The 12172-nt window shown below is 31.1% G+C and overlaps 2 protein-coding genes across 2 annotated transcripts in view; one reads left to right on the forward strand and one right to left on the reverse strand.

The window, feature by feature from the left end:
- Nucleotides 1-1681: 1681 nt before the first annotated feature.
- On the reverse strand, nt 1682-8382 carry LOC140436571 (uncharacterized). Its single transcript, XM_072525504.1, has 2 exons — nt 7896-8382; nt 1682-2930 (listed from the first exon to the last, which is right to left on the reverse strand). Exons 1-2 carry the CDS (start codon nt 8269-8271, stop codon nt 1783-1785), a joined length of 1524 nt encoding a protein of 507 aa, XP_072381605.1. The 5' UTR covers nt 8272-8382; the 3' UTR covers nt 1682-1782.
- Nucleotides 8383-9014: 632 nt separating this feature from the next.
- The window catches only part of LOC140436570 (protein Malvolio-like), an 80657-nt gene continuing 77499 nt past the window's right edge, over nt 9015-12172 (forward strand). The window contains exon 1 of the mRNA XM_072525498.1: nt 9015-9223. The gene's annotated coding sequence lies outside the window, so the exon portion shown is untranslated. The remainder of the gene's footprint in view (nt 9224-12172) is intronic.

The following is a 12172-nucleotide window of genomic DNA, read 5'->3' on the forward strand; positions in this document are numbered from 1 at the left end:
AAGGACTATGTCTCAATGTTATTTACGTAGATGTGATAAGTATAACATTTTAGATATCGATTCATGAATGTATCACAATTTACAATAGTATATTAGGAAAATTTATTACTTTAATAAAAAATTATTAAAACAATACTAGCAATAAAACTTTTTCGATTGTAATATTTTTTTCTAATTTACCATAATTCTAGTAGGTATTATGTGAATGCATAAAAAATATTTCATTTCTATCATATCTCATCATCATCATTGGCTCCACAACCCATGGTGGGTCTTGGCCTGCTCAAGGAAAGTCTCCATTCTCTCCTATTCTTCGCCTTGGCTTTCCAGTTTCGTATTCTCAACATTCTCAAGTCTTCCTCTACCTGATCCTTAAATCGTGCTCTGGGTCTGCCTCTCCTTCTCACTCCATCTATTCTTTGATTATAAATATGTTTTGGCGACTCCATCTCATTCATTATCTCTATGTGGCCTAACTACCGCAGCCGGTTTATTTTGATGGACCTAATAATATCAGGTTTGTCATACAGGCGGTAAAGTTCGAAATTTTAGCGTCTGTTCTTTGTCATCGTCCATGTTTCCGACGTAGGTGAGGATGGGCTTGATAAGAGTTCTGTATATCACTAGTTTCGTTCTTTTTGTAACTAGGCTTGTTGTTAAAAAAATGTTTAATCTATAATAGGCTCTATTTGCCAGATATATCCGTCTGTTAATTTCTGCACTTACTGCATTATTCTAATTAATTTGTGAGCCTAGGTATATAAACTCTCTTACTCCTTCGAAAGTATATGTTCCGATCGTTAGATCTTCGGGTTGTACTGCTTGTTTATAATTTGATACTTTCATATACTTCGTCTTACTAGTGTTGACCTCTAATCCCATTCTTTTTGTTGCTGCTTCAAGCGCCTTGAATGATTCTTTTATCATATCTACTTTAGATAAAATTAACTTTTCTATACTTTTTATTTTTAATGGAAAATAACCATTTACTATTTTAGTTGGGAATGTCACAATTTTACTTTAACATTAAGTTTACTTAACGTTTCGATTTCAACTTCGGAAATTTATCTTCATAATTCCTTGATCACTGCGACGTCAACTAAAATTTATTTTTTATTTTCGAACCAGGCATCTCCGCGGAAGGTATATGTGAGACTTCCCAAAACGTAACACCAATGGTGCCTTTTACAATCCAAATCTGACATCGCTTACCTAACGGATTTGTTTCAAAAACTTGAAATAAATCCGTTTTCGAAAATAATCTTCAGCTTTAAGATGATGACGTAACTAATAAAAGCAAAATCTGCTAGTTCCGTATTTTACAAAACATGTTCTGCACAAACGAAACTTTAGACGAAGGTAATTCATACAGTTCCCAAATTTATCAGGAGCAGAAAAAAAGATGAAGATATACTTTCTTATTGTGAGGAGTCGGATGGTCTCCATTCAGATTTGAATCAACGATTTTATGATATTTTGAAAATGAACATACCTGATTGAATTTTGGATCATTTTTCAAGTGCGAACACAGAAGAATCTACTTCTTTATATTTCATATATATTTTTTCTCTTCTTTTCGTTCTTTTATGATATTTTCTTTTAATATGGTTTAATTTGTTTTAAATATCTGTAATTTACACTGAAGTAGAAATCTGCATAGAGAACGTAAATAAAACCACAATTAAAAAAACAATAAAATACAATTTTTTAATTAAAATCAAAGTAAAGCATATAAAAATTATTTACTATAATTACAACTACTCCCACTAAACTCACAAACTTTCACGTACCACTAGAATGTAGCGACATATGTTTCTTCAAACAAATCTTTCGTGTAAATCCCTTCGAGCATACGTGGCATGTAAAAGGTTTATCTTCCGAATGCGTATACATATGATCCCTTAGACAGATTTTCCTTTGAAAACTCTTTGAACATATGTCACATTTGAATGGCCTCTCTCCGGTGTGAATCAAAATATGGCATTTTAAGTAATCTTTCCTTTTAAAATGCTTCTGGCAATATTCACACTTATGCGGAGAGTTGATTACATGGGAAGTTTTATGTAGGTCCAAGTTTCTTTTGCTGGGAAATCGTTTAGAACAAATTTCGCATAGGTATGGTTTGAAGCCAGTGTGAAGATAAACATGGGCTCTCCAATTTTCTTTCTGAACGAAAGATCTAAGGCAGTATTCGCATTTAAATGGTTTGTCGTCGCTATGACATCGTTTATGAGCAGTCAAGTACGTTTTCTGGATAAATCCTTTAGAGCATATATCACATGTAAATAATTTTTCTCCCGTGTGGTTGTACATATGATATTTGAGACGATATTTGCATATAAAAGATTTTAAACATACCTCACACTGGTATGGCTTATCTTTCATATGAATATACATATGACTCTTCAAATACGTTTTGCGTTTGAATCCTTTCAGACAAATTTCGCATTCAAATGGTTTATCAGTAGTGTGGCACAATTTGTGAACAGTTAAAGTGGCTTTGTCTCCGAAACATTTAGAACAAATCTCACATTGGAATGGCTTATCATCTTTATGGCTCTGTTTATGGCGTTTCAAATATTCTTTACGCTTGAAACACTTCAAACAAATATCACACTGGAAAGGTCTGTCTTCCTCGACAGCTTCACTAGAGTCATCCTTAAGATCAATATATTCTTCAATAGCCATTTCATTTTTTATTCGAATCCGCGTTGGCATCAAATTTTGCTTCGAAAATAATTGGTTTTCTTCGGCAAACTGTCTATGATTGTGTAGTTTAGAAAATATGCTTTTCTTTACACAATGTGACACTAAGTGTCGTGTAAATTCATTTTTTCTTATGTAATACTTTCCGCATAAATGGCAAACAAAAACGACCTTGGTGTTGGAAACGTTTGATTTCTTCTTTTTCTTGCGAACATTTTTCAATTCTGAAACAAATAAACACAACATAAATACATGAATTAGTATCATATGATCGTATTATTAAATCATATATTAACGGTTAAAATATAGAGGTAAGCATTTATACAATACACAATATCAGTATACCAGATAAATCTGCCTAAATATCATCAGTGATCTGTCGTCTTCTTTATGTGGCACCCTCTCTAAGAAGGTTGGCAGTGATCATGAAAATTGTACCATTTCTATTTCCTTTCATCATCATGGCAATCTTTATCTTATCTGCAGTAGCGCGGAAAAGCTGCACAGATGTTGTATTGAACCAGATTCTGAGATTGTTTAATCAAGATGTTCTTCTTCTTCCTGGACCTAGTTTTCCAAATATTTTTCCTTGCAGGATGGCTTGAAGGAGAGCACATCTGGATTCATTTCGCATAATATGTCCGAAGAACTGTAACTTTCGAGATTTGATGGTGGTCAGTACCTCTCGGTTCTTATTCATTCTCATGGCACATCTCAAATACTTCCAGTTTTCTGCACATATCTTCGTTCAAGGTCCACGATTCAACACCATAAAAAAGGACAGAGAAGACGTAGCATCGCAGCATTCTTACTTTTGTATCAAGAGAGAGGTTGTGACTCTTCAAGAAGGCCCCCATCTGATTGAAGGTGAATCTGAGATTGATAATATAAGCAATTTTAGTTTTGTTTATATTAACACAGATTGGTATTTGTTTAGTATTTGTTTGATGTTGATTCCGATTAATATTGCGCGTAAAATAAATATCCACTTAGGTTGGTGGGGAAAGTGACGCGGGGAGATATGACATCACTCTGCAATAGACCACGATACGAGTCAGGTCATTGTTTAGTCCGAATTTTTCTTTTTTAAATTCGTAATGATTTTTTAGTCATCAGAAATTGGTTAGTAAGCAGTGAAGTGTAGTTGAGGAAGAGATTGATTCGGAAGAAATAGCTTTCGGGTGTAGTCTTCAAAGCCGGCATTTTTTTTAATTTGAAAGGTGAATTTGTGCTCAAAATGCTAAATGACAGTCTTTGTTGAGTTAATCACCGATTTTTTTTGTGCTGTGCCCTATCTGAGAGATTTGTAAGAAGGCGTTTCCAACCATTTGAGAGGTCCACATGGTTTAAAGAAGAAATTGAGTGGCCGAGTTTTAAAGATTGCAGTTTGTTGTCATCCAGGATAATCCGAGGCCCGAATCAGTTTCAACTTCCCAAGAATTGTCCATTTCCACGGTCCAATTGTCCATTTTTGTTCCATGATTTGTATGGGACACAGTTGTGTGTTGTTTGTAGTGTGTTGGTTCAGTTCCGATCCCAAAAACTTCTTAAAGGAAATACCAGCCAGAGTGATATAAGGTACTTTTTGTTAAAATTTTTCTAAGTAAAAATAGACATTTTTCATTAATAAAAAAAAAATTGCTTTCATGACTAACTAGCAAAAATTATAAATAAATAAAATTATAAGTTTTATGGATTAGCTAATTGTCAGATTAGTTTCTTTTAAATGCAATTAATTTTAAAATTTAATTATTATTTCAAAAAGGTTTGATATTTCATTTCGACAAATGACAGTCGGTATTATCCTTTTTCGGACATTTGGTACATAACCATAAATTTCAATTGTTTTGTTTAAAGGTTAACCTCAATGCAAGCTCCGTTGAAAAATTTAGATAATTTTCATTTTTAATAATAATTCAAATTCCTACAAGTATTGCCCAACGTCTGGAGCTTGTTGTAATGTGAAGTAATAATAAATATGTAACGTTTCTCTCTAAACCAGGAGTTGTAGAATTATTTCCTTTAAAAAGATTTTCACCCATTAAATATTTTTTTAGGAAAGAAAAGCCTTTATTTCTATCCAGCAAGAGGATTCTTTTAAACGGCGTCCTTTTCAAATAGTTTAGGAACCTTCTTATGTTTTGTTGCCCAGGAAATCTATGCAAGTATTTTCTTGATTTCTTTCTTTGTAGTTACCCCTCCCAGTCACTCCTTTATTCACTTACTTACGACCCAGCTCTCCAACGAAAACAAGAGTGGCCGTTCGCAAACGTTTCGGTTTGTTTGCTTACCCTATTTCCAGCCTAGTAATTGCTTAGTCCCCACTTTCAACCCCCTTTAAGTGATACCCATTGTGGTAGGCAAATATATACCGTTACAAAATTCGTATTTTTGATGTAAACAAAACTACATCCAAACCAGTCCTCCAATTGTTCAACCAGGAAATATGTAACTTATCTTGATTTTTTCTTCCCTGTATTATCACTGGCAATGGGATTATTTTGTACATTTTATGCTGAAGCTCTAAAGGAGTGCTCCTGGCTTTCTCCTTGCTTGTTAGGTAGGTACACAATCATAATTCTGTTCTTATTTTAGAAAGATATATAATTAGTTGTTTTTTATATATTCATCCTATTTTGTACTGTTTTATTTTTTTATGTTTTATAGAAATAGATGACAAAAACTTAAGAATTATAAAAAATGTCAGAATGGACCTAGACACTTCTGAATCAATTAAAATTCGCCATAAGCAGGGGTGCATCTTGCTTTTTAATCTGTACTCCGAGCATATTCTTAAAGAGATACTTGCCAGGGTTGATGTCGGTATCACAGTCAACAGAATTAAGATCAGTGATCTGAGATATGGGGATGCTACTGTGTTGCTTGCGAGTTCTGCTGAAGAACTACAGTTATTAATTGACAGTGTTACTGGAGAAGGTGTAGAATATGACTTAAAAATAGAAAAAAAAACGAGAACAATCACTTATCTCGGTTCAAATATAAATGACAATTGGGATATGAGCAGAAATAAAAATCCGCATTGAACATGCCAGAGCAGTGTCTTTCCGATTTACGAAAAAAGTATTACATGGACGGAGTATTGTTAATATCTTGAAAATATGACTAGTCAAATTTTACACCTCCTTGACATTATTGTATGGAGTTGAAAGCTGGACGATCACTAAATCACTATTAAATAAACTTCAAGCTTTCGAAATGTGGGTGTATCAAAGGCATCAACAGATAAGCTGGGTTAACAGAGTGACAAATGAAGAACGAAAGTTGGAGTATTTTGCCTATGTCATGTGGCACCCAGAACAATATGGAATCCTCCATCTTATTATTTAAGGCAAAATATAAGGAACCAGGAGTCCCGGTTGAAGAAGAACATCATGACTTCGTAACCTACATGAGTGGTTTAATAAGTCTTTGTCATCCCTCTTCAGAGCTGTGGTGAATAAAATTATGATAACCAACATTCAGTAATGGACATGGTACAGAGAAAAGAAGTATATTGTACTATGTAAGTGAACCAATATTTCCTTCTGATCTTCTTTTATTAATTTTATTACCTCTACTGATCGACATCCTGATAGGGTAAAAGGAAGAGGAGAGGGAATTATTTCTACTGGTACTTGATGGCTTTGCTTTTTTTTGTTTTATTGTTTGTAAAAAGCACTCTTTCCTTTCTGATCTCTGAACTGCTATCGCTAAGTGTTATTTTAGTACTAGTTCTGGTCTTTTGTCTCTAATAAGATCCTGAATATAGCCTTGTTAACCTTTTAGTCTGTCCCTGTTGTCTAGAATTATTTTCCAGTCTTCTAAAAAAGGCATACAAAAAATGATATGTGTTGTTTATATCCTCCCATTTAGTCTATATTCTGAAAGTGTTTATCCACTTTTAGTTTTGAGCATATGCAATTATTATACAAACTTTATAGGAACATGTCGAAAACTAGTAATTGCTGTTAGCACTCGAAGGCATATAAGCATGTCGTCCTGAGCATGTATGTGAAACCACATTTAGATACAATCATTAACCAACAGGATGACACAAGAATACATGTCACATCAAAAATTGTAGAAGCCTGTAAAATCCTTTTTAGCATTGGGTCACTTCTGGCAAATTGCAATCTTCAAATGAAAACAAAACAAACCATAATCAAAGAGAAAACGAAAATTAATTGATGTCATTAGAAAATCAAACAGTCGAAGTAAGTGTTAAATAAAGATACCAGAAGTTATTAAGTAGTTTATGCATTAAAGCCTGTATTTTGTAATGATACATGGTTTGCCAGGCTTTTATGCCTTGGTAGTTGTCTTTTGCTCAATTAGCAAAAGACAGTTATGATCATTGCTACATTGCCTTTAATTATGTCTACTCCAATTGCAAAAAAATCGCTATGAAACTGATTTCAGACTCACAAGGTTGTGGTATATTTGCATTTCACAGCCATGAAGTGTGGTTTTCACAATTATGAAATTTCTCTACACAATATTGAAGAATAAGAGCTAATAGAAATAAAGGATATAAATTCAGAAAGAACAAATCTACACCAGACACACTGTTAACAATAAAACCAATTTAAGAAATATTTATAGTATAATATAGAGGTTTGATTTATTTTTTGTTATTCTTATTGATAACATGGATATTCTTCATAAACAATAATTACAACTGAGAAATCAAAATAGTTTTCAAATACAAAAGACCCAAATCTAATAAAGAAGAAAAATTGATGAAAATTTAATAGGAGTCATTGACAACAAACTGTGCTACACATAATTACAACAAAACAAATAAAGAGGCATATTTTAAACATTCTTGCAACTTTCTCTTTTTATATTTTGAACAGTATTTGCAGATTAAAAACAGAATTAATACTGATATACTAGATGCAGATGCAAAATTTAAATGAAATCATTGATGGTCAAACATCTTTCATTACATAATGAAAATAACTAAGCATTTATCATGTAAACAGCAAAGCAAGTATTGATCAAATTAAAGGTTAGTTATGCAGCAGTTTGAATTGACCATAAGTTCTTCTATCCCCTACCAGATATTTGTTAATCTGTGATCTCAATTAGATTTATATATATACAACACTATGTATGATCTTACATTGATGATTACATAAAAATTGGAATCAAGTATATATAGAAGTAAAAATGTACTTAATACTAACTTGATTTAAAAGTTGGATATAACAGTCGCTTTTCAAATTTTCCTTTTCTAAATTGCTTTTTAAGAAATTGTTTCGAGTGCTTTTTAATACTAGGTTCGTTAAAAATAGTAATGTGCCCCTCAGTTTTAACTATATCATCTTGATCTTTCGATAAGAGTTCACTCTTTATATCACAATTAATAACTTCTTGCTTAATATTAATAAAATTATCATTTTGAATATCGAACGGATTTGCAGTATTTTCTATTATAAAATCATCAACAATTTCTTGTTTGATTTCAACTTTTAAAGTCTTATCAGTCTGTGAGGAATCTTCAATATAACAATTTCTTTCTTCAATATAAATAGTGTCTGGAGGTTCTTGTTTCACTTCCATTCTCTATATTTATCACTTTAATACAACAACCGCATATAAATTAGTAAGTAAATTTTTACTGTAAAGAAATAAAAATAAATAAAATTGTTGTTTATAAATCTGACAGTGACAGTGACAGCAGGATGGATAAATATACTGAAACGTGGCAACATGGCTTTTAAGTGAATTGAACTCTTACAAAAGAGGAACTTCAGCAAATCCAATAAATTCCTTTACTTTTAACATAGAAAAATTGCTTATAGTTTTTATTTTTCTTATTTAGAATAGTTTTTAAAATAAGGTTAATGTTCTTTAACTATTTATTAAATAAGATATAAATGAAGATATTTTAAAAACTAAAAAGACATTAATAATTATATTGAATATTTTTTAACCTTAGGGTACGTTCATAACGATGGTTCATAGACCATCCTATCGTATCATCGTACCTAGATCATAGCACTGACAGTGAACGCTCGCATTTAAAATAATGCATTTTAAACGCATTTAAAGTAATGCAAATCTTTTTAAACTATTGGTAAATTTTTAATTAATTTTTCATCTAATAAATAATTTAATACGGCTCTTTTAACTCAAGATAAATATCGTAACTATAAAACAGTGAAAACTTTTCTTTCAAGATTACCTGACATGACATGCCTACAACTACAAAATTCAAAGTGGAATATCTTCTTGAGAATATTAATGAGTTAATCTGGCAACAGTGTAACCTTGCTGTCGTCATCTGTTTGAGTCGTCATTATCAATGTCAGATCACTGTCAAATGAGGGGGGTTAATTATAATCAGCGAGCCACATGAACTTTTATTTTTCTTAAATTTCTGTGTTTGAAACAAGTGTTGTTAACAGAAATGAATTAACCATATACATGAGACGCTGAAATCGAAAAGAAACGTGTTTTCCCTTATCGTTGCCAGTGATTTTAGCGGTGATATAACTACTTAACGAATTAAGTAAGTACATTTGAATTATATTACTTTAAACAATAAAATAAGTTCAACAGATAATTAAAAGACATTAACTGGTGGTATCAATAAATCTTTGGGTTATTTGAATATGTATCTGTATGGTAGATCTATATAGAATACTTATAAATGCAGTGAACTGAACGTAAACAAAATTAAAAATAACATTTTTTTGCGCGAAATATAAATTTTTTGTTTTCAGCTAAGTAATTAAAAATTTTCAAATGCCAAAAACGTTAAAATCGGTTTCTTTTTCTCAAATTTATATTGCAGCATCAGATTAGAATTGAAATTAAATAAATGTATGGAAAATACAAATATTGGATACTATATTTGCAGGTATTGTTTTAGTAGATATTTTTACACTGAGTTTTATTTAAAAAGTAAAAGTCAGTTTACTTAGTAAAAGTCATTATCTATTGTTTTTTAATGATTGGTTGTATATATTTAATTTTGAACCTGAACATGGTATAAAAAAATGTAAATGTTCTCCACTTTTCAGGTTCATGAAGTCCAAAAAATTGCACATTTTCAGTGATTGTTGCTAATTTAAAATAAACAGTTAAATGAATTTTAAAGTTTTTCCTCAATAATATTGTATCTATAATTAAAATTATTTTATCATTGCATCATTCTATATATTATATGAATACTTTTTCTGGATATACTTATTCAGTTTATTAGATCTTCGGATATTGCTAAGTTACTATTTAACCAATTTGTCTCTTGTCCACTAGGACTATAGTGCTGTTTATGTATAATGGGTCTCATAATCTTTTATTTCTCTGAAAGCTATAAATATGGGATGTTGTTTTTTAACTTTTATTGTTTGGATTTCATACCATTGCACTATTTTACAGAATTCTCATTATTTCTTAGTTATTATTAAAATTTGCTTTATTGTTAATTTATTTTTGGTACTTAAAATCAGTCATGCAATTTTATGGCTAAGGTATAATGTCAAAAGCTTTTTGTAAATGTGTAATGTTCATTGTTTTGATATTTTTTTATATTTGTTTAGTATTTTTCAAACAGTATTTTGTTCAGTGCATAATTTGGGGCCTGAAACCTGTTTTACTAGTTACTTATGAAACATCTACTGCATTCTTTTTAGATGATATATGTCAAGGTCTTTTTGTCCCTGTTCAATAAACTAGACATCTTCAAGTTTTTTTGTTGTTGTCTTTATTAGGTATTTTGTTAAAGGCATTATTTATTAGGCTTTGTCTTTGAATAAGAAAATTATAATAAATAGTTAATGGACTTTAAGAGTATACTCAGCATGTAAATGAAATTAGAATCCTTACCTCCTTTTTAACTTGTCTTTTATCTCCCATTTGTGAGCTAGTCACATTTGTCAAGCTTTCAGTATTATAGTTAAACAATTGAATATTTGATTTTTGATTATGTAGTTTTCATTTCCCTTAATAACATCATGCATATTTTCTATACAAAATAGTTGCTATGTTTTGCATCTACCAGACTTCCCACCATGGCTTATCTTCCCACTATACCTTCCTTTAGGAACTATTAATATGTTGTGACTGGCTGTGTAGTAAGTACCAATGGCAATAAAGAATTAACATTGTATAAATATTGTGTTTTTGTTATTTTCTTTTAGTTGCTTATCTAGTGAATGTGTCAGTCCTTATAGAAGTGGTTTTGTATGTTTTTTTGTAGTTTTTGCAATCTATTTTTTCTATATATTTTGCTTTGTGTTTTATATCAGTCAATCTTTTCTCCTTTTTATTTTTTTAATAAACATGTGACATGTAAGTCATTTTTTCGATAGTTCTTGATTATCACAGACATAAAAAATTTTTCATAGGAAATCTTATAGATGTCAGGAAATATATTTCTGACAGTTCTGCACTAGAGAATACATCTAAGGTTAAATCTTGAAACCTCATAAGTCAAACATTGGTCATTTTAGATTTATGGGGATTTGGGTTGAAAAATTAAAAGAAGGACACAATTGTCATGGGCTGCTTTTGCTAAGTTGAGCTTCATTTTAAGAGAAACTATGGCAGTAACAAGAAAAATTGCAGAACAATTAAGAGTAACACAACGGGCCATGGAGAGGGCCATGTTAAATATAAGCCTCAGAGACAAAATTCCTAACATCGAAATACGTTGAAAAACTAAAGTAACCGACATCATGGAAAAAATAGCGACATTGAGATGGCAATGGGTAGCACATGTAGCAAGACAAGACACCAACAGATGGTCTCATAAAGTGACATTCTGGAGACCTCGAGAAACAAAAAGAAGTGTGGGAAGACCCAAAAAGAGATGGATAGACGATATAACAGCTGTAACTGGAAAGCATGGATGAGAATTGCAAAAGATAGAAAAGCGTGGAAGCAATTGGTGAAGGCCTATGTCCAACAATGGATAAATGAAGGCTGAAGAAGAAGGGTTGAAAATATAGTTCTGAATGTTTTGGCAAAACCCCAGATTCATAAAAACTATGTTTTTACATGTTTTTTTCAAAAGTAATAATTAAATAAATACTAAAAAGGAAAAAATTTGTACTGAGCATCTAAGGTTTCATCCTAAAAAGTTTTGAATTATGAGGTTTCGATATTTAACCATTGCCTATGCCTATGGTTGTTACAGGTATACATAATATTTTAAGTTCCATAAAAAATTCCAATAGCTTAAGCCCATAAATCAACAATATTCTTGTCCTTGAAATATGAAACACAACAAACTAGGCGAACAGTTAATGCTACCAATATCATTATGAAGCTATATTGGGTCATTATGAACTTAGCATTTTACAACCGAAAATAGGTAAATAACATTAATAATTTTTAAAGTAAATACAAATTACGCGGTGACTCTATTTTATAACAATTTCGGAATTTGAATTATTATTAGAAAAAGTTTATTTAAGTACTTACGAGAGCACTAATAAGAAGTTTACCCATTAAA

The sequence above is a fragment of the Diabrotica undecimpunctata genome, chromosome 3, assembly GCF_040954645.1.
Source record: "Diabrotica undecimpunctata isolate CICGRU chromosome 3, icDiaUnde3, whole genome shotgun sequence".
Classification (NCBI taxonomy): Eukaryota; Metazoa; Arthropoda; class Insecta; order Coleoptera; family Chrysomelidae; genus Diabrotica; species Diabrotica undecimpunctata.

Excerpts from the sequence above, each read along its gene's own strand:
- LOC140436571 (XM_072525504.1), bottom strand. The coding sequence starts at position 8,271 with ATGGAAGTGAAACAAGAACCTCCAGACACTATTTATATTGAAGAAAGA. Across the intron at positions 2,931-7,895 it reads ATATCCAACTTTTAAATCAA|AATTGAAAAATGTTCGCAAG; the intron begins GTTAGTATTAAG and ends TATTTGTTTCAG.